This window comes from Rhinolophus sinicus, linkage group LG13, assembly GCF_036562045.2.
Source record: "Rhinolophus sinicus isolate RSC01 linkage group LG13, ASM3656204v1, whole genome shotgun sequence".
In the NCBI taxonomy this organism is placed as follows: domain Eukaryota; kingdom Metazoa; phylum Chordata; class Mammalia; order Chiroptera; family Rhinolophidae; genus Rhinolophus; species Rhinolophus sinicus.
This window is the reverse complement of record NC_133762.1, coordinates 23,709,656-23,737,389: the sequence shown is the minus strand read 5'-3', so window position 1 is coordinate 23,737,389 and position 27,734 is coordinate 23,709,656. Positions and strand designations below refer to the sequence as shown.

Here is a 27,734-nt window from a genome sequence, read left to right as displayed (position 1 = left end):
AGTCTGTGTGAAATTTCAAGTAAGGTGGGCCTGTGGGAGAAAGTGACATTTAAGCAAAGACTGGCATGAACGGGTGACTAATCTTCTCCCTCGTTAGAATATAAACACTTAGAGGGCCAGGATCTACCCTTTCTCAGTGGCTTCTGTGTCTCCAGAACAGGCACATAGTAGGTGCTTGATAAATACTGTTTAAACAAAACAAAGAGAAGAAGATGTGGTTGAACTCTCAAGGAGGCAGATGGGAGATTTTTGTTTTTATGACTATCCACTGATGAGCAAGAAGGAGGGAGGGACGGACATGATTAAACTTAAGGGGGGTGGAGTGGGGAGGACATCTTTGTGGTCTGATTAAGTGACTTAGAGGATGGAGGTCATCACTGATGGGTGCCCTCCCCCTTTCCCCACCCAAAGCAGATCTAAGTTCTCACCCTCCTGATGTTGTTAACATCCCTGCTGGTTAGCCAGCCTGGGCCCGGCAGCTCCCTTTTCAGCTGCCTAGTTTAGCCATCACTCTGCCCCTTCCCCCCCACCTCGCCTCCTTCCTCCCCTCCTCCCCCAGGGGTGTCCCTGCGCCTGGTGGGCATGTCCTGTCACCAGCAAAGAGGGCACGCCAGGAGTGGGAGCAGGGGTGGCACGTCCGGTCCGGCTCCCAGCCCCTCGCCCTGGCGGGACACTGTCCCTTTAATAGACTCCCTCTGCCTGGCGCTCTGCGGCTGGGGAGTAAATTTCTCCCTGTCATCAGGTCGTGGGGAGAGGAGGAGGAGGAGTTTGTTAATGTTCAGTTTGTTCAGCGGGATCGATGTTTGCTGGCATCGCCTCGCCCTGTCTTGTGTGTGTGTGTGTGTGTGTGTGTGTGTGTGTGTGTGTGTGTGTGTGAGAGAGAGAGAGAGAGAGAGAGAAAGAGAGAGAGAGTGTGTGTGTGTGTGCGCGCATATGTGGGGGGTGTGAGTGTGTGTGAGAGGAAGCGAGAGTGCGTGCGTGTGTGAGTGTGTGTCTGTGTGTGTGAGTGTGTGTGTGTGAGTGAATTCCAGATTTTCTGTCTTTCCCAAACCCGCTCCTGTCCTCTCGCATATCACTCACAGACTGGGATCTGACAGCAGCCACAAACCTACAGTGAGTGATCTCTCTCTCCCCCCAGCAGGAATCCGCCATAGAGATCGGCCGGGAGGAGGAGGAAGAGGAGGAGGAGGAGGGAAAGAGGAGAAGGAGGAAGAAGAAAAAGAAGAAGAAACCACCACCTTCCCAGGATTGCCTTTTTTTTTCCTTATCTTTACGCGCGCGCGTGTGCGTGTGGCGCGTGTGCGCCCCTCGTCCCTTCCATCCGAACCCGGTCTTGGATGTTTAATAAAGAAATCAAGTGTCTCAACAGTCACCAAAAAAAAAAAAAACCAAACAAACAAAAAAATTCCAAAAAGCAAAAACAAAAAGAGAGAAAGAGGAAAAAAATCCAAAACAAACAAACAAACAAACAAGGCACAGCCAAGCTCTACTTCAAACCAGCCGGCACAAGCCACCCGTGTCTGCCATCCGGAGAGGGGGGTCTCTGGCCCGTGGTGGAGGAGTTGCAGGGGGGATCGTCAGGGGGACAGAGGCCGAGAGACGCCCTAGGAGCCACCGGGCAGGAGGCGGAGGAGACCCAGAGAGGCGAGCGAGACCGCGGGCCCCCGCGCGCGGCTCGGGGCTGGGGCGCCAGAAGTGGGACTGGAGCGAAGTAGAGCGATGCCAAGGAGGAAACAGCAGGCACCCAAGCGGGCGGCAGGTAAGAGAACCAGCTCCGCTTCGGGGCTGCCCCGCCGAGCTGCCCTGTGCGCCGAGCCCCTCGCCAGCCCACCTTGCCCCGGGTGCCCCAGGACGCCACCCCCTCCCCAAGCTTTTGGGGGAGTCGCTCTAGGAGGCCCCTCTCCACCCTGCTGATAACCCCATCCGCTCTCGTCTTCTCCGATCTCCCAAATCCTTCCCTTTCCAGGCTCCGTCGTTTGGGTGGGGGTAGCTGTCCCACCAAACCTTCCCTCCTTAAACTTTTTTTCCTCTACCCCACCCCTAACTTTCTCCCAGTCTGTTTCTTGCTTCTCCGGCCAAAGTTGGGTTGATGATTTGGGGTGCGGAATAGGGAGACATTCTTTCCACCCCCTCATCCCTCTGCATGGTCAGTGCCAGTGGCTTCTGGCCTCGAGGGACAGCTTTTCCTCTGCTGGGGTTTGGGGCGCTGAAGTGTGAGCCATGCCCAAGCCCGGGCTGCAGTCTAGCTTGGGGTGGGAGGTGGGGGGGGTGCGGCAATGGGAGTTTAGCTTTGATCGCCAAGGTGGAAAAAAACACTCCAGGAAACGCATGAACCTTTGAATATGTTTGCTAAAAGGTTCCACGTTTGGAAATCTAATCAACACTCTCCCTTCTCTTAAAAAAGGAAGAGGGGGGAAATGCCCCCATAGAACGCATTGAAACAGCTCTGGTTTCTCTTTGCCCAGAGAGAGTTGCAAACTTTGTAAATTGATTTGTATGGCAGACACTATCCCGTATGAATCCTCACTTACCACCCCCACTCCCCAAAAAGAGAGGAACAGGTTAATGGATCAGTACAATAGACCTTCGAAAGGGTTTTCTTTTTTCTTTTGGGTTGCTTAATTGCTTTTTTAATAGTATGCTGGGGTTTTGTTTCTCGGAAGTGTAATATGAAAGTTCATTTTTCTCCTGCCAGACCCACCCACTGAAAAATCAGCTTTCCACTTGATTGCTAGTTTTGATTTGACATTTGATTGATCACCTGTCATCTCGCTGCCTTTGATCTATTCATTCTTGATATATATCAATAAATCACTCACCATGGTAACTCAGAGTGCCAGTGACGCAAGCCTTGCCCTCTAGATTCAGAGCCAGGCATGCACAATTATTATCTTGTTTAGCTTTTAATGTGGGCGTTTTTATTTCTTTGTGTCCTTTAGTTGAATCAGGGCTTTAGCAAAAAGCTTAAGTTGTTTTTCTTTCCCCTGTCTTTACCCTCATGCTTTATTTAGGCAGTATCAATTAAGGCTGGTCTTCTGCAGACCCACCATCACATTTCCTTCTGTTCCAACTCGCGTGAAACATGAGGGAGAAGTTCGGTGGAGCACTTTCATAAACTTTGCAAAGCCACCCTCAGAACAAATCCAAAGTTAGTTACAAATCTGGGCAAAGTGGGTGTTTGTGTCTGAGCAGGCTGGACCACCAAGCTCATCCTCCATCGTGGCCTGATTCCAGCCCGATTGGCAGTACATGTGCTTTGAAATATCCACAATTATCTTCTGAGCCCAGAATTGCCTCCGTAACCGTGTGCAGATCAGTTCAAATCACATGCAGAAATATTTATAAAGCTCCGATTCACGTAGTTTTCAATTGTTTTCCCGTAGAGCAAAACAATTAAAATATTTTTAGTACCGTATATGTTTAGAACTTGCCTAGTCCGTGAGGTGTCTTTTTTCAACTCTAGCTACCTCTTTTGAAATCAGTTTCTCCCTCCTACCCCTGTCCCTGTCTACATTGAACTCACTTATTTTGTATAACTTGGGTTGCTTTGTAACCTGACAGCTTTGGGGCACACCCTGGCCTTGTAGACCCAGGAAGAGTCAGCCTGCTCCATCTAGTTCTGGCAGCATAAGTTTAAGTGTAGCTAGATTATTAGAGATACCATCCTTATTGTTGTCCCCGAAGAGAGCCCTGGGCAACAGTCCAGCAAGAAGTGATACTGCCCTGAAAATCACTCTTTTTTTTTTTTTTTTTTTTTTCTCCTTGTTGTTCCGGTAAAGACCATCAACAACTAGGCAGTAATTTAAATTACCAGAATGACTGGACATATCTCCTTTGGTAAGCTCATTACAAAAAGTGCATTGCTCAGAACTGCACTGCTTTGAGTAGAATTATTTTCTGATCAATGAGGATCCAGGTGTACGGAAGATAACGCTGTGTCACATTATTTAAATCAGATCCTTTTCATTAAGCTGGTATCTACTGGTGCTGGCTCATCTATTTACTGGAGTGTGTCTGTGTGTGTTAGGAAGTTGTGACTGTAGTTTCAGTTTTCTGGCCTTTTGTATTCGTACTGTCTTTATATGTTTGTTTTCATGGCTTTTATTATTTCCACTGGAAGAAGTGGAACCCCCTTGTCAAGCTGAAAGGGAATAATTCATGTCGTACACAACGAGGGCTCCTCTTACCATATTTGTTTGCTCACATATTAATAAAGTGGGTATTTTTTTCATGCAGTGTTTCTTGCCTCTGAAGTCCCCAATGTCGCACTCTGTTTTAGCTGAGGTGGTCGCTCGCAAGGAAAGTTAGCCACCTTGGAATTCTTTAGCCAGTGAGCATCCAGGGGAATGAACAAGGTGGGTGCTAAGATTGGGGCCATCCTAACTTTTATCACTGCTTAAAAATGAAACATAAGGCACAACTGTAAGTAATTATTTCCATGGACTGATGTTGAAAGCTTGATTTCTGGCTTGATTAATGAATAATGTAAGATAGAAAAAGCCTGTGAGTGAATCAGAGCTGAGACTATCTTTCCCAGGAACTGTTTGAGGCAATTTGATTCCTTTGCATTATTAGTCTTAAGTTCCATGTTTCACGGAATCAATTACAGAACTTTCTAGTAAAGCAGGTATCGAGCTAGAATGAACGAGCTGACATTAGAAGCGATGGGGAATTTTAGTCCTTAGTTGTTATATTTCCCCCCTTTAAGGGAAGGGATGTGAGGTAGGCAGTTCTCTTTAAGGAAACAGCTAAGTCAGAACATTTCCCTCCCAAATGTCATTCTTGCTGGCTTACTAAAGCTGTGCTATTCCACCATACTATTACTTCGGGCAAGAAAAAAAAAGTTTAGAAAGCAGGCTACAGTACCCCAGAGGTTTGTGTATGTGTGAATGTGTGTGCTTGTTTCCTTGGATGTATATTTCACTCACCACTAAAATGCGTTTACTTTTACCTGAAAACATTGCAGAGTTCTGTACCAGCATTGTACCTCCTATCCATTTTAGGGCAGCTAGAGAAGATGGCAGAAGGGTAAAACAAAACACAACAGTGTTTTGATTTGCTTGTATTTTGCAGGATACAGAGTAGTTAAAATTTTAAAATTGAACGCTTCTCTTTTCTACAATCTATCGCAGTCTCTGTACACACATGTGTAATACATATTTTATTTCACCGTCCTGAGCTGTTGTTTTTATATAACACCAGCCAATTGCAATAGAATGCACAATCTTTGGGGATGATACACACGTGAATATCTAATGTATACATAAATTATAGGATTCTCCTGCTGCCCACCCAAAGAGATGAAATTTATCCTTCTTGCTGACTCTCAAAAGCTATCTGAGAATCCAGATCTGAGGGAAGTCTTGCAGGAAAGAACAGCTCAGCTCCCTCAGTTTATTTTGTTTATTTAATATGGAGATGAATGATGCAGATTTTGTTTTCATGGATGTCCTTGTGTAGCAGTAAACATTCGGCTATTAGCAATCATTACTTAAAAGTTGCAATTTGCACCTTAATAGCACAGATTATTTACATGGGGAACATATTCAGCAGGGACAATCCTAAATACTGCGATGGAGTGTAGAGATGACCTGAGCCATCTCCCTTTCAACCTCCTGATAACGGTGACTGGATGAACGGTGAGGTCGCAGCCATCTCAACCAGCAGGGTGGGGAGAGGGCGGGCATCTCAGGGTGCGCTTTACCTTGAGTTTACCTAGCAACTGGGATGAGATTCAAGAGAATAGAAATTGGGGTGGGGTGGACTAGGGACCCTGGTCCTCTTACTTTGTTCAAACATACTTCAGAAAGACAAGTTTGTATCTTGAAGATTTAGATCCCGCATGCTGTAGACCCCGCTACTTACCAAAATAGTATGATTTTAACAGACAAATGGGGAAAATAAACACACACACCCCCAAGGGGCTCAGCCGCAGGAACTGGTCTGGCTCTTCTTGTTATTTAAGGCCGATCCCTGGAAAATCAAGGACAGATACCTTGAAAATGAGTCCTCCATAGTGTTTTGGAGAGAAATTGATTACTTAAGTGGTCCTTTCCCCGCCAGTCCCCGCCCGATTCCCTTCTCCCACCTCTCATCTCACCCTTAAAGACTCAGATTGAATGGGACATTTCAAAAGCCCATTTGTTTTAGGCATTTATTGATTTCATTTTTAATCTGCCATATCAGGACACAATGCATTAACCCTAATCAGCAGATTGCAAGTGACAGGGAGTTCTAGTGGAAGCTAGGTAAGGGAGAGGGGGCTCTGAGGAACTTCTCGGTAGTGAAAATCTGGAGGCTTGGGGATTGGACACTGGAGGCTCCTTTGAGGAGGGTGGAAGCATTCCTCCAGGATCCCATGCATTTATTTTCCTACCACCTTACATTTGTTTTTCTTCCCGTCATCTCAATTCTCTTGCTACTGTTTGGGAAACCTTCACACCCAACAAATACCTCCGAGGCTTCTTTATAGCAGACCTGTCCCTGGAAACGTCTTGCCTTTTGTCACACTCTCCAGCAGAGGCTTGGGCTTTCGTTTCATCCCAGCTGACTTCTCACTCATCTGATGGAATTTCTCCAACTGCATAATACTTGGGGTGATCTATTTGTCTTCCCAGTGGCTTGGGAATTATGCTCTCAGTTGAGCAGGTTTTAAAGGGACACTGAGCCTGGCATTATTTAAGGCCACTGATAGGATGCCCTTCTGCTCATCTCTCCAGCTGAGCTTAGAAAAATCAGCCAGGAAGAAAACCTGGGCCCCGCTCATGTTGGAGCTGGGTCTGTAATTAGCTGACACGACCCGAATTAAATATCCAGAGTGCCGCTGCCCTTCCATCGCTGTATTTGTACTATTAATTTTATTTAGGGTTATGTCTGGGAGGACTCAGCCACTATTTCAAAGGCAAAGCCTGCATCACCCAAGTTCCCTTCAAAAAGTACAGAATTGCCTAACAAATTCTATATTAAGACCAGGCATACACAGAGTATCATTTTCATTTGATGCAAAGTCAGTTGGAAATACATTAAACTAACAGTTAGAGAGTGTCTTGCATCGCTTCCCTGAAGCACTGCTTTTTCATTACATATTTAATTACAATCAAATTGAGCGACTTTTATAAAGAAAAAAAATCACAGTGGTATTAAAAGAAGCTTGGCACACAAATAATTTTATTGCTTTGCAAGTTGAGAACACTGTCATATTTTTACTTCTTTGGGAGAAGTTTATTTTCATTTTCTAATGTTGTGATAAATGCAAAATGTCTTTTCTGTGGTCTGTATCAGGGCGATCTCACCCTTCTGCCTTCGCGGACCCTGTTCACCCTGGAAGAGGTTTTCACATCCCCTTTTCAGTGATTTGTAACAATTTATGTTTTTAGGATTATTTAAAGTTTTATAAGTTCCATTTAAAGTTAGAAATTCCCCTGTCCCTTAGGGTGGCTTTCAGCAAGCAGCATTTCGATGATGAAGGAGCTTAGTCGTTCTAACTACCTAAGAAATAACCTCATTGAGAATGTTTGTTTGGTTACCTGGACGTTGCAGTAAGAAAAAAAAACTATCTCTTTACAGGCCTCTATCATCTGACACTGTTTTCACTGGGTTTACAATTCTTTTCCCCCTACTACTGACCTTTCAGTCACCTGTTTTAGGAACTTTTTTCAGAAGAAGAGATAGGGATAGCAGTTAAAGCGGGTTTCAAGAGACTCTGGGTCTTGAGGACACGATGATAAAAGTTAGAGACTTTAGAGCCTAAACACCCACTTCTGGGCTGTGTCTGCAAACTCGTAGGAAGATGTCTGTGCCAGCGCGTGGTTCCGAATCTAACCTGGACGTTAATCTGAGTGTCTGCAGTGGTGTGGCCGTATTCGTGTTGTTCATTTTGTCAGAGAAGCCATCACGAGGGTATGGACTCAGGTCCTTTCCGATGACACCCTGTACATACACAGACACACGGAAAAGAAATCTGAGATGCAAGTGGGAATGGCCGGTGTATTTATTTTCAAAGCAAACTCCATGGATGAAATGATTAAATAATTCGGAGGGATTTGCAAGTCATGAAAATAGCCGAGTGAAATTTCTAATTGCTGCCTCTCTCAATCTTTTGCATTCCCTCTGCAGAAAAAGCTGTCCTCTGGGCATCCTCGAATATTTTGTGATGCCAAAGCAATCCCTAAAATTGCCTAAAATTTTAGAAATTGAAATTCAGGAGGCACGGCTAGCTAACCCTGTCATTCATATATCAGTATTATTTAGCTGTGGTTAACAACAGAGAAATGCACCGTGCAAAAGTTTTAGAGCGAATGAGCTTAGAGGAATTACATGGGAATAAAAACTACCTGGGTCGTATATGAAAGCATTTATTTTGAATTTTGCTCATCTAAAGGAGACTTATTTTTCAATCTGTGTTATTTTAAAAAAACAAGTTCAATATCCCCGTACCTACCACCCAACCTGAAATAGGGGTAATAAAGCTCTGTCTGGAGGTACAAAGGTGTAGGGAATTATAATGCACATGCCTTTAAAAAAAAAATCGTTTTAGAACACCCAGTGTGGGCATGCCAACTAAAAGCAGAACCTCAACGAGCTCTATGCTGTAGCTGGCTCAGGGTTCAGGATCGCAAAGTTTGTTTCGGCAGGTGAAGGAGAACGTAGCATTGCATTTGAGCTACACATCTGTTTCCCTTTGGCAAGTGAGCAGTGCTGAAGCAGGGAAGGTTTTTAAGGAGCGTTGGAGCTCTTTTGCGTCTTTCTCCAAAGACTAATTTAATTGAAAAGCTGTGGTGTCCATTTATGTTCAAGGAAAAGCCTTGTGTTTTCATAAAGCTCCTGGATACTAAGGTGGGTTAACAAACAAAACAACAACAACAAAAAAACTACAGACAGCATTCTGCAGTTTCTGGCAGTACAAAAATTGAGATCAGTGGTCTTAATTAGATGGGTGCTTTCAGAACTGAATGAATACTCTGAAATCACCCCTGAGCTTTCTTCCTAACGCGGCATCTAAGTCATTTCTATGGAAATGATACAGTTTAGATATTAAGGTGGGCAGAACACAGTTATTGTTTTTAATGAAAGTAGTTACGAAGGGCGGAATGAGATAAAAACAGAGTTGGCAGCGGCCATTCTGTTTGGAATGAATTTGGAAGAAACTTCCCTGATGCTTTACTGCATTGTGAAAAATCCATGAAATCTGGTGATGTGGGAGATGCCAAAAGGAGACAGAAGGTCAAGGTCTTCTGTCCTTGGGGAGAAAAGGCTGTGTCAGTGAGAGCAGAGGCATATATATATTTCTATGTAAACTGCAAGGGATTTACTCTATTTCACTTCAATGTATCAGATTCCTTAGAATTTTCTGTGTATTAAGAAGCCTCTCTCTTATACCCCAGGGAGATATGAACAGCTTCTGGGCCAAGAGGATGCTGTAGAGAAGAATTTATTCTATTCGTTCGGAACCATTGGGTACAGAAGAAATGCCAAAATGAAACGCTATAAGCGTGTTTCATATCAGAATCGCCTTTGGCTATTTTCCTTTATTTGAAAGTTGGGTACATGGCTTTGCACTTCTTGTTTTCCCTCTTGGGATTGGGTTTGAGACGATGGATAGAGCCGTGGAATTAGGAGGAAGTGACGTGGGTTCTGATTCCAGCTTGGCCCATGCTAGCTTTATGTCCCTGGACAAGCTCGAGAGGCAAACCTTCCTCAAAGGTTAAGAAGGTGAGTTCAGGCGTCAGAATAACCCAAGTTCAAGTCCCCGGTTTCATTTCTTTTGGGGCCATGTCAACCCAGGCAAACATCTCAAATCTCTGCTCCCACTTTCCAACCTACAAGATGAGGGTAATCATAGCTCTTCTTCAGACCCTGGTTGAGAGAACTGTGTGAGACTAGGGCTGAGACAATTCACTAAAGGCAGTGAGGGGCCACACCGAACAGTGACTGTGAGTGCATCTGTACCCTGAACATCCAGACCAGGAGAAATGTATAGCAGGAGGGGAAGGGCAACCCAGCAGTTATCATGGGACTCGGTGTTCAGGGCTTGGAAGAAATCAGAGATGGGTGCGTTCTGATTTTTTAGCACTGAAAATACAATCACTGAGGAGGGTTTTAGCCTGTTCTCCTGAGAACGACTTAAGCTGGGCTGGTTGAAGCCCTGAACCTGCTCAAGTGTTTCTTTCCCAAGAAATAGTAACTATAGCACCAGCCCCCACACCAGTAGTAATGATATTTGCCACTACATACGTGCCCATTATAAACCAGGCACCTTACCAAGTAGTATTTCTTGAGTGGCTCCTTTGTGCCAGGTCTTATTCTGCTGACCCAAGTTAATAGGGTGGGTGTGATCCCTGGGGAATCCTACCCTCCAGGAGAAGCTAGAGCACATACAAGTAATTTAACAAAGAAAGAACAAAGATAATTTTCATATAGAAAAAAAAAAGCTATGGATGACAACAGCTTTATAAAAGCAAACGTAGTAAGCATTGAGGCCACCTCAGCGTGGACGGTCAGGGGTACCTGCCAGAGAAGGGGACATTTGATCTGAGTCTCACCCTTAGGACCTTCCTACGTGCCAGATACTAGCGTACTCCCTGTGTTACTGATGGGATCTGAGTAATTTGCAGAGTAACTCATTCAAGGTCACTCGGTGGCTGAGCTGGCTTTACAACGCCCTGCTCCCAAACATCCGTGCATTTAACCTGTTGTGATAGCTTATCTAGAATAGCCATCGTGATTTGCCAAGGAAGGACCCTCCGTTCCTGTCAGTCTTCCTCTGCATCTGTTGTGATGGCTAAACCTGTGGGGGGGGTCTCAAGAGCATTGACAGAGGGTGCTGCCTCTACTGGCATCTCCGAACAGAATCTTCGGGCCATCGTCCTATATGAGGTCGGCTCTTTCTTCCGTGTTCCTAACATGGACATGTGTCCTTTCATGCGTTCATCTACCCAACAAGTGTTTACTGTCTACCTGCTAGGTGCCAGGCATTGGTCTGAGTCGGAAAGGAAAAGTCCTTGCTCTCACACAGCTCGTGTTCTTGGGGGTGAGACCCAAAAGCTAGGGAACAAATAAATAGATAACATAGTATTGAATAGTTCCAATTGCATTTCAGAAAAAGAAGTCAGGATTGATGGGGTAAGGAGTAACGGGAAGGTTACCATTTTATATCAAGTTGTCAGGGGCAGTGGTCATGTGGTAACGTTTGATCCGATCTGCACAAAAAGTGAGGGAGTCGCCAAGCACAGGTCTGGGAGCTGCATTCCAGGTAGAGGAAGCAAGGAGCAGCTGCGGCCAGAATGGACTTGCCCGTCTGAGGAAGACGTGGAGGCCACTGTGCTCCTGGAACGTTGCAGTGGGAGAGCAATAAGAAATGAAGGCGGAGCGCTGGGCCAGGGTGCATCATGTGTGGCCTTCTAGAGTTGGTTCTAAGGACACCACTGGAGGGGTGCAAGCAGGAAGCGATGTCGTCTGATTGGGTGCTTAGCAGAACACAGGCACTTGTTTGTATTTCAAAGGTGGTGTGGACTCAGGCACATTGGCCCACCCAGTCTACTTACCTGGCCCCTCAGATGCTCAGAATGATACAGGTGACATCTAGAGACGAGAACCCAGGGCCAGCCTTTATGGAGGAATTGACCGGTGCTGTGATGGATGATGTGGGTGAGGCTGTGGAAGGGCAAATGTTAAGAGCCAAGCAAATCTGGGATCCAGTGCACCTCCTCCCGACTTAAGTAGCGGCCATGTGCCTGAAGGGGAATTCCTGACCCTCGCTGAACCTCGGTTTCCTCATCTGTCAAATGGGGACATGATATTGCTCGTCTCACATCGCGGCTGTAATGATTAGATAACGTGATGTAGAGGAAACCCTTGGTGCAGCCCCGGTACTTACATCGCATCTTCTTCATGAACGAATGGTTTTCTTCTCCTTCCTGGGTGTTTATTTTTGTTTTTGTTTTTGTTTTTTGTCGCCCATGTTTTCCTGTAAGAATTCCAGGAGAAATCTAGGCACTTGAATTACTTCTTGGTACCTATTAGGCACTAAATAAATATTTCCTGATGAATGAATAAATGAGGCTGTAAATAAATGAATGAATGAATACTTTAATTACTGTATTACTTTGTATACTAATTAATTGCTTTCGAGTATAAGGACCTCATTTGCACATCTAACATTTTTTGGCAGACCTCCGTACCAATAATAATCATAGCAGCACTTTGAATATTTATCAATTTAGGAAATGTTAATGACAAAGCCTCTGATTGTGGTAATAAACTTGTATTTTTTCATCATGACATCATCTGCCTTCAACCGAAGAGGAGTGATTCACCTTTTTGCAGTAACTATTGTTTATGCATCTTATAGACAGTGCTTGCTGAGAATATAGATTTGTCAACTTCCTGGGTAAGCTGACCCCCGGATGGAGTATTGCTGATGGAGGTGAAGGAGTTGAGGTCCCTCATTTCTGAGGTCCACCTCTCCCCCTCCTCTCTCTAGGTGCTCTGCCTTCCCAGCCCAGCAGCCTCTAGACGCTTCCAGCCTCTCAGGGTTTGGCAACTCTCCCCCTCCCCTCCCAGCTCATCCCCTCAGGCCCAAGGTGGCAAAGCTTCGGGGTTGTTAAGCTAATAGGAGAAGGCTACAGGCTGTTTCCTGGTAACGCCTTCTTCACTTTTTAATTGTCACCGTCAGATAAGTGCCTGGGAGAGGGAAGAAGAGAGGCTGGCTGGCGTTTGTTCAGGTATATCTTAGGACAAAGGGAGCTGGGATCTCAGAGGGCATCTGGGATTTCTGCTCCCTGCCTAAGAACCTTTATTTAACCGATATTACTGAAGGTCTGCTCGTGTGCCGAGTACTGTGGGAGCTACTAGAACTAGAGCCTTGAATCGAATTGACAAGAGGCCTGCCTCCTTGACGCTTACATTTAGTGTGGCAGACAGGTCACAAACAAAGCAAGCAGGTATATATATATGTCGCTTCATGTCAGGGCATGTATGTGCAACGGAAAAAATTAAAGGAAAGTAAGGGGCAGGGCGTGAGAGATGGGTGAGTTGTCTTAGATAAGATGGTCGGGAAAGGCCTCTCTGTGGAAGTGATATTGAAACTGGGTTCTGAGTGAGGTGACAGGGAGAAAAATACCACCCTTGGTGGGGGGGCAGCTCCAGGCAGGTCTGGAGCATCCTGGGGGTGAAGGGTGGTTGAGGAGCAGCACGGAGGCCAGGGTGGCTGGAGCCGAGATAGGGAGAGTGGGTGACGGGGACGGACAGACGGAGAGGAACTGAGCTGGGGAGCTGGGGTCCTAACTGAACCCGGGAGCTTTGGAGGACAAGGGAGCAGGGAGAAACAGGATCTGCCTTAGGTTTTAACAGGATCATCCGGCTGCCGTGTTATTTATCAGGGACCAGGCAGGTAGACCACGTAAGAGGCTCCAGCATCAATCCAGTCAAAAGCCAGTGATGCCGTGGGCCCGGCTGACGGTGGAGCAGATGGGAGACATGGTCCACAGGTAGATAAGATGTGCAAATAACTGCAGGTGGTGCGAGTGAAAACGAAGAGTATACTGAAGGCTGTAAATGAAAGCCCTGGTGATGTTATTCCTATTCAGACTTTCTCTACTTCTTTCACTTCTCTCCTCTAGTTATAGATAAGGTGGTTACTGCAAATTGTCAGCCTATCGTTTTCTGAGCCAAAGTAGAAACAAGGGAAAGAGTCTGAAGCTGCATTTATTGTAGAATTGACTGTACAGGGGAAGAGGCCACTCTTTTCGGAGCACGTTTCCTGGAGTCCTGGAATCACCTCTTCACACATCTCCCCGTGCCCATCAGACAATACAGTGTCAGGGCAAGGGGGCAGGCCCTCGAGTCGGACAAGGTTTGATTTCTCTCCAGTTGATCATTGCTTGCTGTGTGACCTGAGGCACCTTTACCTCCCAGACTTTCAATTTCCTCATTAGCAAAACAGACCTACGAAAAAGGGGCTTCTCCTTGGGTTTTACAAGGATTCATTGAGATAAATCAGATAACATGCTTAGTCAGCACAGTGCCTAGTACATGGTAAGTAGTCAGTAAATTTTAGTCAGTGTATTAGAAAGTTAATAATCCTCTCCATGCCTTGATTTCCTTGTTGGCAAAATAGGGATATTGAAAGCCCCCTTTTGGGTTGTCGGGAGGAACAAATTATAAACACCTGCAAAGCACCTAGAACAGTGCCTCGTATACAGTAAGTGCTCAATACATGTTAAATTACTAAAATCATCACCATGACTCTGAGCTTGGAACCTTGAGGGGATCTTATGCCTTATTGGCTTTATGTCCACAAAGTCTGGCCCATAGTTGGTGCTCAATAAATACTGTTTGAAAGAATGAGTCAAAGTGAGAAATCCCAAGGAGGTGAAGGTGCACCTGTGGGGGAAAGGATTCCAGACCACGAACTCAAACCATCATCTCCTCCAGTGGAAACGCCCTATGGCTCCCTCCTCTGCCCAAGCCTGCTGGAGCTCTGAGCCATGTTTTCATGAGGGGGGCCCATCCATCCTTGGACATTTTAAAACACAGAGTAGCCCCATTTTGGTGGCAGATAGTTTAAAGCAGCACTGAGTCGCGTACGAGGTGAAAACAAGGTCCCCTTTTCAACACCTCTGACTTAATCAAGAAGAAAGCCTCATTTGGTGCTCGGCTGTCTTAAACACCTCTCTTGAACTTGTTTATCAGAAAGAGCAGACCTCAAATTCAGAGACTGTAGCAATCAACGGTATCTGGTGAAAAATAAAATGATAACACTTGGATGTTCATTGTCTGATTGCCATCATTTGTGACAAATGATCCGGGCTTTCCACTGACTATCGTGCCATAAATTTTCATTTTAAAATAAAATTATGTAAGTAAATAGAAGAGGGAGCCATTATCAGGAAATGTATAAAGCAAGCAATCGCTGGGGGCGGATGTTGCAGAAACCACAAGGATGAAGGATGGGGCAGAACGACGCAATGTGAGGAGTTCTACACGCCCGGCCTAGACAGGGCAGGGAACTGGTGAGCCAGCTGTGAGCAAGGGCTGCCAAGTCACACTCAGGTCAAAGAAACGCCCGGAAAACAGAGGCTTTCATTAAAACTTCAAAAAACTTTGAAAATGAGAAGGAACTTCCTCTCCCAGGATATCAGAGAGAAACTCTGGAAAGTCTTTACTGGCCCAGGAAATTTTGCAAATCTGGAAGGACTGGAAATGATGTTCTGGTTTTGCAGCTGGAATAAGCCAGTGCTTCACAGCCTTTACTTGGTGTCCTCATCACTGGGAGAGCTTGTCAAATGCAAATTTGCAGATTCCCAGGCTAGGACCTTGCAATTCTGAGTCCTGGGGGGTGGGGAGGAGGCCAGGGAATCTGCATTTAAAGGAAGGACCCATTATGGCTTTAAGTTACAGGATATAGGTGGGGGGGGGGTCTATGTGCTTTTTTTCCTTCTCCTGTCTCTCCTCAACTCCCGCCCAAATGCCAAAGTACTTAAACATTTTAAAAATTACTCGAGGAGTCCATTTTCACTTTTTGCTTTTAGTCAACAGGAAAAAAAAAAAACATAAGTAGTCTCTTTTCATTCTCACTCTCTCGTGCCAATCACCCATGTTTTTTAGAAATGGTGGGGACCATTTTCCCTAATGCATTACAACCAAGAAATGCATCCATTTATGCATTTATCTACCTGGTCACAGCAGCAAGCACCAGAGCCCAGAGAATGCCTCAGTTAAGGAGGAGAGAGACAAGCAACCCAGCAAATGTATAACGGCGGCTCTGTCTGCTTCGGGGTTGGCTAGCACCCTGGGTGCCAGAGTCAAGAGACAAGAAATAAACAAAAGGAACCAACCGCCCAGACCCCGTTCTTTATTTCTTACGTCCTCTAAACTTCTGGACACCCTGCTGGATGAGAGGGCAGCAAACCTGGCTTAATTCTTCAGAACCACCTCCGCTTTCTTGTTATGCTTTTCCTATTTCCTCATACATTCTTCAGAGATTCCTCTTCTTTTTCTTTTCATCTGTCCCCTCTCTCTTTCCTGATTCTTTCCAGTCATGGGTCTTCCAAGCCCTTTCTGCTGTGCATCTGTGGTTCAGCGGGTGAATGTAATAAAAATGATGGTGGTGATGGTGACAAAGGGGACGATGATCGTAATGGTCATGGTTGTAACGGCCACTCTGTACGTTTAGTGTCACCTGGAGAACACGAAGCCAAAAAGGACACACTTGGTGAACACATACCCAGCGTTGACTGCATACAGGGCTTTCACATAAAGACTCTGGCCGCAGCATCCCCCAAACCGGATATTGTTAGTATTGTCCTGTTGAACAGATAAGGAAATTAAGTTTTGGATATTTCAAGTAACTTGAAGCTCACATAAGCTTTTAATTAGGATATCGAAACATGGGTCTGCGATCAGAGCCCAAGTACTCAGACAGTGTGTTTTGTTGTTTCTCGCCATGAGGAATGCTTACTAACCAGGAGTCACACACATTCAGAGTCTAGTACAGATAATGGAGGCCAGGGGCCTGAACTGAAATTTAGCATTTCTTCCAGGTAAAAGTAAGTCAGTTGTGCCGGGGAGTGGGGGGGGTGGGGGGTGGGGGGGTTATTGGGGGGAAGGAGGGTGGGTGGAGAGGATCGTCCTGTTATCTAAACTCCTAAATACCATCTGTAAAAGTGGAACTTATGAAGATTAAAAAAATAATAGGGTTTTTGACCCTCTTGAGCTTCACAAAATGGCATTTTTGTAAGACCATTCCTGTTTTATGAAACAAAAGTAGAAAAAAAACATCATAACCCCCAACATAGTCCATCTGGGGTGTCTCAGTAAGTAATCGTGCTCACTCACTTCCTACAGCATCTTTGAGGATGTGTCCTGAAGTCAGACGCTGCTCATCTGTTCCCCATAAATCTCGTGTAGGCTCCATGATTCTTCCTGGCCATGAGAAATACAGAACACATGCAATGATGCCGCCCCTTTATTTCCTTCAGCAAATGGAAAGAAGCTACCCTGGCAGATTTCCCCTGTAGAGTTCCACATAATATTTATGGCCAGGGTCTCTAAAGGTGTTTCTTACGTGTAAGTATTTAATTATAGGTGACATTTAAATGAGTACTCTGAATAATATGGAAAAAAAGAAGATGACCTTGAAATTTGAGGGTCATATCTCAGAGGGAAAATGTTACTTACAGAAGAAATCATAATAGGATCTTTTATGAAAGAAAAAATCAACAGTTTTTAGTTGGTGGCGAAAAGGGGGTTGGTTGTTTTTCTTTTGTTATTTTTTTAAATATGGGTGGCTTTTTTGTGTTTGTTGTTTTAATTGATGTATAATTGACATACAATATCCTATTAGTTTCAGGTGTACATCACAGTGATTTGCTATTTATCTACATTATGAAATGATCCTACTATACGTCTAGTTACCATCTGTCACCATACAATGTTATTCAAATATTATTGCCTATATTCCCAAGGCTGTACATTATATTCCCATGACTTACTTATTTTATAATTGGAAGTTTGTACCCTTCGCGTATTTCGCTCATCCCTTAAGCCCTCTGCTCTCTGGTAACCACCAATCTATTTCCTGTATCTGTGGGTCTGTTTCTGTTTCAGTTTGTTCATTTATTTTGCTTTTTAGATTCCCCCTATAAGTTAAATCATACTGTATTTGTCTTTCTCTGTTTGAGTTATTTCACTTAGTGTAATACCCTCTGAATCCATCCATGTTGTCACAAATGGCAAGATTTCATTCTTTTTTATGGCTGAGTAATATTCCATGGTGTATACATGCCACATCTTCATCCGTTCGTCTGTTGGTCGACACCTACATAGCTTCTGGAACTTAGCTACTGTAAATCATGCTGCAATGGACACAGGGGTCCGTATATCTCTTCAAGTCAGTGTTTTCATTTGCTTTGGATGTATACCCAGAAGTGGAATGGCTGGATCGTAGTTCTAGTTTTAATCTTTTGAGGATGCTCCATACTGTTTTCTATAGTGGCTGCACCATTTTACATTCCATAATGTAAGTGGCATTTTGAAACAAACATTTGTAATAATACAAAGTTTGGCAAACTGCCTAGCTATCTGATTTGAGGTTATTTTAATGAGAAATGGAATGAAATTATCATCCTATTTTATTGTCCTTAACATAAATCTTTTTTATTAATATTGGATGGAAATAGTCAATCAGATGGAATAAAAGAAAGAACTATTAATAGTAAGATGAGCTTATTTCACTTGATCAGTGCATTCCAGATATAAAAGTATTAAACTTTGCAGATAAAGTTAAGTCCTCTTTCAACTCCAAACTTAAAATCTCTGAGCCTCAGTCCTATAAAATAGGCATAAGGAGAGTGCTTACTTCTAAACACCATTATGAAGATTTAAAAAAATTATTCTTAAGTACTTAGGATAGTGCTTAGGGCATAATAAGCATTCAGCAGATATTATTAGTCTCCACCCCTCACTGTTTCCATAGACATAGGCACTGTTAAGAGTTTGGTGTGTGTATCTCTCGTCAGTTACAGTTTTACCTGCATGTGTGTGTAGCTGGGAGCATTCTGATTATTCCGTATGTGTTTAACATTTTGGATGTAAATAATTTCACACAATGTTTGGGGCTCTATGAAGTATCTACGAGGTCTGACAGGTAAGTTCGTGAACTTGTGACAACGGTATTGCGAACCTTTTTTGATATCAGGGGGATTATTCATTATGTATTTGTACCAACTGGACATACAGTTAACCAAGTTTACTATTTGGAAGTACTGGAAAGGCTGCGTGAAAAAGTGAGACGACCTGAACTTTTCATCAACAATTCATGGCTCTTGCATCACAACAGTGCACCAGCTCACACGGCACTGTCTGTGACGGAGTTTTTAGCCAGGAAACAAATAACTGTATTGGAACACCCTCTCTATTCACCTGATCTGGCCCCCAATGACTTCTTTCTTTACCCGAAGATAAAGGAAATATTGAAAGGAAGACATTTTGATGACGTTCAGGACATCAAGGGTAATACGACAACAGCTCTGATGGCCATTCCAGGAAAAGAGTTCCAAAATTGCTTTGAAGGGTGGACTAGGTGCTGGCATCAGTGCATAGATTCCCAAGGGGAGAATTTCTAAGGTGCCTGTAGTGATATTCAACAATGAAGTAGGTGGCACTTTTTCTAGGATGAGTTCGTGAACTTAATTGTCTGATTTCCTAGGCAGGTAGGTAAGTAGGTAGGTAGAGAAAGAAAGAAAAAGAGAAAATCGATGAAAAAAAAATAGATGTAGCGAATTCCTTTTTATATGCTTTATAATTTTCCAGCATAAGCATGTACATTTTGACTCATTTATCAATTCCTCTGTTAATAGGCATTTAGCATATTTTAAAGTTTTCACTATTACACATAATCCTGTACTGCATATTCTTGGGAATTTTTACAATTGTCACATAAGTAATTTACGCAGAGAAAAGCACTTGTGAGGTTTTACTGCAGTTAGCAAGAGAATCAGTTGAGAAAAATAAGTAACACTTAAACAGCTAATATCTCAGACTTTGAACATTCTTGTGTTTTTACTGAGATGTATACTTCCCTAACCAAAAATTTAACTGGCTAATTTGCACCTAGTAGGCACTTGCTGAATGTCTGCTGGAAGTAAGTAAACTGAACATAAATAAAATGCGTCAATAATCCCAATAATGAGAGACTCAGCCAGCCATCAACATGGCTTAAATCCAAGTACGTCAAGAAAACTGTTACTAGCTTCCTTGGGGTGGGGTGGGGAACAGAGGGAAGTGAAGAGAAAGGCGTGAATAATAGAAAAGAAATGGCATTTGTCCTCAGAGTTTGCAGTGCACCAAACTTCTTAGCTGGACGGCTGTGGCCGTATGGACGCTGCAGCTGCCCTGTGGGATGTTAAATGTGAGTGGGTGGGGCCAGGAAAGGATTTCGTTTGTCAGTGTTGCAAGGTGAATCATTAACAGTAGTCAGGCCTGCAGTTTAACATGTTACATAGTTAAACTGCAATTTAGCAAACATGAATGGAGGCACATTGCCTGGTCCTGGCGGTGGAAATATTAGTAAGATAGGACCCCAAGATTTAGAGCGTTCGTGTGATACCAGATGCTTTTCACAACCAAGACCAGCATCCTCCTAAGAGAGAGTGAGAGAGAGAGAGAGAGAGAGAGAGAGAGAGAGAGCAAGCGAGTGAGCTGGGGATCTGCTATCCATGTGCATGTATATGCATGTGTATGGGGTATGTTGTATGTGTAGTCTGTGTGTGTGTGTGTGTGTACGTGCACGCACGTGCATTTGTGCACTGTGGGTCTGTTTTATTGTGGGTATGAATTGTGAACGTGTCCATATTATCGGTGTTGTAGGTGTGGGTATGTTTCATGTACTGGATTAGGTATGTTGAGGGCGTTAGCATGTGTGTCTTACGCAGAGAGTGTAAGCAGCTCTTACGCACTAACTTTGTGTTTGTGGTGGACGTGGTATATGCGTATGTTGTCAGGGCTGAGCTGCTCATGGAATCACCACAAAGCTCTTCAGGATTTTCCCCAGGAACATGAAGCCAGCATCACAGTGTATCTCCCCAGGGTGCCTCTGTGGTACTTCCCGGCCCTCCTGGTTGTGGCCCTGGGTGAGAGGGAGACGGAGCCATGGTTATACCCATGTTCCCTGCCCAGGAAAATTAGCACTAGATGGGAAAGGTATCAGTGACAGATAATATCAGGACACAAGGTCTACACCCTGTTGTAATTTCTGTTTCCTTGTCTATGTTATGTCATGTCAAGGAGTGAGCTTTCACATTGTGGGGACCATTTCATCTGCTGTACCTGGAACACAGTAGGGGTTTTGGTTGAATGCTGGAATGAATGAATGAACGAACGAATGGATGGTTGTGCATGGTTCTTGGAGCCTTTGGAATATTTAGGTACCCAGGTGATTTACATGCACAGGACCGAATAGAGTAGGTTTTAGTAAATGTTGTTGAATGACTCAGTGAATGCACACACGTTCACATCTCGGTGTTTGTTCATCTCCCTCGCAGCCTCTTGGATCCTAAGTTCCCTGGTGGCGTTTTTATTCTTCCTCTGTCGATCCCGCAGGAGCACCCTGTTTGCTGTCCCTTTGGTTTAATTACTGTTTTTTGAGATCAGCATGGCAGCCCTTCTGTTTACTGTCAAACTGCAGCCGCACATGGGGAAATAAAGAGTGGGGGTAGGGGAAGTCTCAATTACCCAGGTACGGGAACTTCCCCCAAAATATGTTTCTTGTAGAGAGGTGAAAGGAAGGTGGAAAAGTTGGGGATGCGAGTTTCCAAACTTGCCAAAGACATAAACCAACGAAATTGTATTGCTGCTTCCATAAATGTTTAATAAGTTTTATCATCTTGTGACTAAGGTTAAACAAATGTGAGTCCTTTGAGGAATTATTTACTGGAAGCAAAGTTATAGCATCAACATCTGTGTTTCCAATCATTTAGATGAGGAATAGATCAGATAAATCATGAGTTAGTTCCACAAAATAACTTCTGTATTATCATCTCCGGAGAAGAATAATGTAAGTAAGTCTTTTAGATGCTTTCTCTGTTGGAATTTAGACTTTTTTTTGAGGGAGGGGTAGACTTCTTTTTTTCAATGCATTTCATTATCTTCAAAGACTGTGTCTTCACTTTTTTGTGGAAAGTTACCATAAAAACATCCACAATAGAAGGACTTAGAAATTTCTCTCAGGGAATCTGGCTATTTCAGCCAACATTCTCATTTGGGAATGGGCTAACAGTTCCAATATATAACATCCATATAATTTAACCTCGTAAATTTCTTTTTTTTCACAGTGATGTAATGGGGAGACTGACCTGGAGTTTGTAAATGTTCCCTGCTCAGTGCATTCCCCTGGGCAACATAACATTCTAGACAGTGTTTTATGTGCCCTGATTAAAATATAACATATTCTTGCATTTCCTGTGGACTGACCCTTTAGTGCTCTTAGAAGAACATTTAAGGAACACAGAGATATTTTCAAATGTGTAACAATGCACTGTGTGAGGTTTGGGTTGTTTTTTATCCCCCCCTCCTCTTTTTTAAACAATGATCTGATTTTCATTTTAGACCACGGTCCCCTGAGCACCTACTCCACAAGAAAAGTTTTGTGCTTTGGTTTAACTTTTGAAATCTGCCATTGCACTCCGATAAATAAATATGAATACTTGTTTGTAACTGCAATTGGAATTCTCAGGCACGCACTCTGAACTGCTCTCCTGCAGTGGAGGGAAGGAATTGGACAAGGTAACGGGGAGTCACCCAAGGTAAAACAGTAGCAATGGAAACTTACAACCGTCTTTATTAAAAGGAAAAAAAATTAATTAAAATGAGAGGAAGGACTTCCTATAGTTCTTACATCATGAAAACAACAGCTGAGACAAAAAATACACCCACAAACCCATTTGTGCATGGAAGTGTTTTAATTTCCTATGAAAGAAACACAGAATAAAAATAAAAGGCAGCCCTTGCTTCTAGAGGAGAAAAGAAAAATTTGTGGGGTGAGGGCTTGAGCTGGAAACTTTGCTGAGCCAGTAGCAACGCTGCTGGATACATCTTCGGGGTACAGGGCTCTCTCCAGGAACAGTAAGAAAGAGGCATGGAAACCGTGTGAGGGCCGGAGGGCAGGATGGATCAAACTGATTCGGGGAGATAAGTTCCTTGAAAGGAGTGTATGTGTTTGAGAGTCATTCTTTTATTCATTCAACAGATGCTTGTTAATTTATATTATTTTTAATTCCCTGCATTGTGTGCCAGGACTGCAGGGATAAATCACAGCCCCATCTTCAGAGGCCAGTGATGGAGTGCCTAGAATAAAGCCAGAGAGGGAGGGAAGGATGGATGGATGGATGGATGGATGGATGGATGGATGGATGGATGGATGGATGGTTGTGATCTCTGATTCACTAGGAACGCAAACTCATTTCTGTTTGTATGTTTGTCTGTCTCTGGATCTAGTTGTTGCTCTGCCCTGAGTTTATCGCAGGCACCCCCTGACATTTGCATTAGCCATAGTTCCCTGATTTCTCTTATGCCTAATCCTTCCTATCGCACATTCTGAGATCCCTCTTTCTGGCTCACCTTAGCCCCTGCTCAGCTCTTACGAACAATAACTTGCTGTGAAGTTTTTCAGGTTTGCCCTGGTTGGCCACGCTCAGTCTTTTTCACTGCTCACCACAGGCCTTCATGGGATTGACCTTTCCTCTGTTTTGTTACCTGAAATAACAATAATCAAAGTCGTTCCCGTTTACTGAGGCTCCGCCCGTGCCAGACCCTGCCCCAGGTGCTTTACGTGCACCTGACTTCATTTAGCCTTCCTCGAGTAGACACACTGCTAATAACCCCATTTTCCAGATAAGAAAATGGAGGCACAGATCTGTTAAGCTGCTCACATAGCAAACACAGAGTGAAACCAGGATTTAAACCCAGGTGTGTGTGATTCCAAAGCCACACTCAGTTCATAACTGTGTAAGCTGAATTGTTATTTTGCTGAATCCTGCTATATAGCCTGTGATAAATTATACATCACCTGTGTGACTAAACTGAGCCCCAGCTTTAGCACCTATGTATGCAGAAAGCTGAGGGTTGGGACTGGGAGCGTTCTCTCTCTTTGACTCTGCCTTACCTTCCTTCTCAGTCAGATTCTCTACTCATGGTGGTCCCCTGGGAGTATCTGGTTTAGTGATTCTGGCCGAAGAGAGCACCTTCTCCAGTGGACCCCCAGCAGATGTCTTGGGATTTACCTTGGCCCATGGGGGTTTGCATGACCCTCCCTGAACCAGTCACTGGCCTGCCTTCCCCATAAATACACCCAGCGCTACAGGAGCTAGCCGTGACTAGCGGCCGTTTTGATATGACCAAATCTTGATACTACCAAAATAAGTGAGAATGGATATTAGGCCGGCAATGTCAATACCTTTATACTCTCAAGGATTACAGCCAATGGCTTTGAACTCAGACTGAGGTTCAAGTCCAGGGTGTTCTTTCTGTCTGGCCTTAGTTAACCTTCTAAGCACTTGTTTCTTAATTTTGAAAAATAAATAAATCAATAAATCCCCTGATGCCATATGAGGTTGCCCAGTAGATTATACATGGTGCACATTGGGTGCTTGATGCATGCATGGCACATAATAAGTGCTCAGTGAGTGTTGGGTCATGCCGTGGGTATGGAAGGGATAGCCAACCGTTGGAGCATTACTAGAATAGCGATGTTTAATGCTTCTGGAGAAAGGCGTACATTCTGCTGAGGAATTTGTTTATGTTCTGAGTGTATCGGGTACTTAACGGGCTTATCTAAAATGGGAGTGGAGGTGGACTGAACCCTAAATGAGCCAGCAGAATTGGAAGAATCACATTCTAAGGCTAGTACATTGTAGTTTGTCCTCGGTTAGGGCCGCAAGTTCCTCACCCCTTTCACTTTCTTCCAGGTTTTGATTTCTTTATTAATTAGGCAAAATGGGAATTGACGAGCCTGAAAGATAAAGATGCTCATGATTTACAACAAGGTTTTGTATGTCAGGAATGAAAGATGTGGTGAGGTTGAACGGGGGGAAAATGCCTGTGTCAAAGTCAGCTGGGGTTATGTCACTTCTCTGCTCTCCCAGGGTAAGGAAGGTGGTCAAGACGGGCACTCGCGATGGCTGAGAAAGTTGGGAGTTTGTCTGATTTCTTTCACTGTATGTGAGACTTGTTCGGAAAGTCCCTGCTTGGATGGCACTGTGTTTTCTTGCAGAAAAACTGACATAGCAACATGTATTGTGCATTTGAGGTTTAGAGAAGCCTTTTCTCTTACAGTTTATTCTTCTGCATAGTGGTGCTTCCAGGCTGCTGACATATGCGAAGGAAATGCTGTGTGTACGTGTGTGTGTGACATTCTACCTGCAGCATACCTTTGCTGGTGACTGAATTATGTGTGTATCTGAAGCTGCGGGGCCTGGCTTTCTTTGATTGAGTCCAAGGCATACATAATTCTTTGTAGAAACCATTCCTGGTTAGTAGCCCCTCACTTACTGTGTTATACAAGCTGCTGGCAAAAGTAATTATACTTAATAGGAGCTGCCTTTGATTTAAAGCTACAGAGGTGAGTAATTAAATTGAACTACAAGCACGGGGGGGTGGCGTGCAACCTTTGTTTGGGGACATTCGTCGGGAGCAGCTGGGATTACTTACAAGGGCAGTGTTTCTCGGGCCCATATTTGTCACCCAGATTGTCCTAGAAAGACAGTCAGTAGACCTGGGAGAGATGTACCGAACACACTGTGCAGGCAGCTAGCTGCTTTCCTCGTTCTTCCCTCCCAAATGGCACTGAAGGGGGAGTCGCTTCGCCAGCTGCATGTCCCCATGTGGGTCCAGCATGGCCCCGCTCACTGGCTTCTGGCTGATCACCTCCACGGACAGCCACAGCCCCCCCAGCGTCAGCCCTGCCCGGTGGAATGGAAGTCCCGAGATGTCCAATCCCTCTGGACAGAGAGCCCTGGGTCTGCTTAGGCAAGGCGGCAACCACCAAGCACTCAGCCCCTTGATCCTTTAATGATGGAATCTGAGCTGATGTCGTGTTTGTAAGATTTCATTTCAGCCCTATGCGTGGCTAGTATTGCATTGGAAAGACTATCTATATACATGCATGTATGTATATAAATATAAATACAAATATATTTTTCTTTTTAGCAAGCCTGGCTTGATTTTTAAAAGGTGCACACAGGCTGTTCTTCCCCAGGGGTTCTGAATTGCAACACCCAGGCAAGAGCGTTTCTGTTGAGCGGAAGCAGCCTGTTTCGTGATGATGCCACCTAGAATTGGGTCTGACACGAGTGTCAGTGGACAAACTCGCTAAGGAAGAAACCAACTCCACCTGAACCTTAGAGGCTTCCACAGGATTCCCGAGCTCCAGGAAGAGGGTTTGCCCCATGGTGGCTGCAAGATGGGCCTGTACATTCCAGAGGAATCTTAGAAAAATCCCCTCCTCACCTCAATCCCCCTGCTCTTAGGGATAAAGTCACAGCCTGCAAACTTCGTCCTCACAGTGTGGTCTGTGGGCTGGCAGCCCCAGCATCTCCTGGGAGCTCATGAGAAATGCAGATTCTCAGGCCCTGTCCCACACCCTCCGAACGAGAATCAGCATTTTAATGAGATGCCCAGGATTCTCAAGCACATGATGGTTGAGAAGAATTAGCCTCCAGGCCCCTGAATGCTTGGCTCCTGCCTACCTCTTGGCCATGAAATCCTCAGCACCCCGGCTTCCTTCCATCCTCATTCCACCCAGCTGTTCCTCCATCTTGGTCGCCAACACCTTCCCAGAGCTCAGGGCGTGGCCCAAGTGTCATTGACCCCCCGCTAGACTGTGTCAAATCCACCCCCGCCCCCAATACTGGCCTGAAAGCACCATGTGTCTCTCTACTTTGCTCTTTTCAGGGTTGACGTTTTATGATCCTTGGTTTATTTGATTCCCATCCATCTCTCGCTGCCCCCTCTCCCCACAGACAGTAGATTCCATGAGGACAGAGGCCGCACCTGGTTCTGTCACCACCATGTCCCGAGACCCCCGAATGGCGCCCGGTACCTGGTCGGAGCTCCAGAGATGCTTGTCCAGTAAACAGATACAGATGGTCAGGCTGTATAATGAGGACTCTTGTGGACACACTACTTGCTACTCAGTTATCTCTTTAGGAATTGTCAGAAAATGTCTAGAACTTTTTTCTCTTTATTTAATTCTGGGTGATGAGGAAACCAACACAGCAGAGCTACTACCTATCAGATGTCCACATGTTGAGCATTATCCTGTTTAACACCCACCACACCTATAGGTTTTATACATGAATGAACGCATGAACTGAGTCTTAAAGCAATGGTTTCAGATTAAACTGCAAGGAGGTGGCCAGAGTAGAAACCATGTGTCATTCTTCACTCCAACCCCAGGGAGGCTGGTGACATGCTCTGCCCTGGGTTGGCCATCAGCTCGGCTCTCTAAGAGGTGGTTCCCTACTCACCTCATGAGAACAAATCCTTATGAAACACGCCTACTGTGTGCTAAGCTGCGTAGGCTGTGGGAAGTACCTGAGCCAAATGTATCAGATCTCTGCTGTCATGTGGCAGAGCCAACATGCATTTAAGATACAAGGTGGGGAAAAGGGCTAAGAAGAGAAATCAAGCATGGCAAAGGGATGGTAAGTGAGGAACAGGGACTGTCTGATTGCAGGGCCTTTGCCTCCTTCGCTGCTGTACCCCCAGCACTTAGCTCACAGTCTGGCATATAATAGGTGCTCATTTAACATCAGTTGTTGACTGACAGACAGACGGAATCCACTATTTACAAAGGGGACTGTGCACGAGCTGTGTTGTACGTGACCTTAACGCAGAACAGAGGTAATGGCCCGCCTGGGATTAGAATTTCTGACCCTGTTGTGCAGCTCACGCGCTCTCTAAACTGTAGGTTTGTGGTTAGGATCATCAGAATCACGTCTAGAACTTCCAAAAACCCACAAGCGTTCAGCTCATTCCTTGGGCGAGTTTCAGAATTAGGATTTCCAGAAGTGGGAGACAGCGTGAGTTTTTTAAAAATAACCCCAACGTTGAGTCTGTTCTGCGTAGAAGGTGAAGAAGCCCTGCTTCAACCACTTGACATGACACCATCTGTCACTGGCTGAGTGCCTACTGTGTGTCGGGCAAAGGAGCCTGTGGCTAACCTACCTCGTCAAGAGAGA

At 44.6% G+C, this 27,734-nt stretch overlaps 1 protein-coding gene across 4 annotated transcripts in view; it reads left to right on the top strand.

Moving 5' to 3' along the window:
* The first annotated feature begins 800 nt into the window (after positions 1-800).
* The window catches only part of TSHZ2 (teashirt zinc finger homeobox 2), a 419,605-nt gene continuing 392,671 nt past the window's right edge, over positions 801-27,734 (top strand). For 2 of the 4 annotated variants that reach the window (XM_019726070.2, XM_019726069.2), the window contains exon 1: positions 801-1,759. In XM_019726070.2, the coding sequence (XP_019581629.2) occupies positions 1,720-1,759 (40 nt within the window). In that variant the 5' untranslated portion in view covers positions 801-1,719. The remainder of the gene's footprint in view (positions 1,760-27,734) is intronic. The other 2 variants (XM_019726068.2, XM_019726067.2) reach the window with 1 other exon arrangement.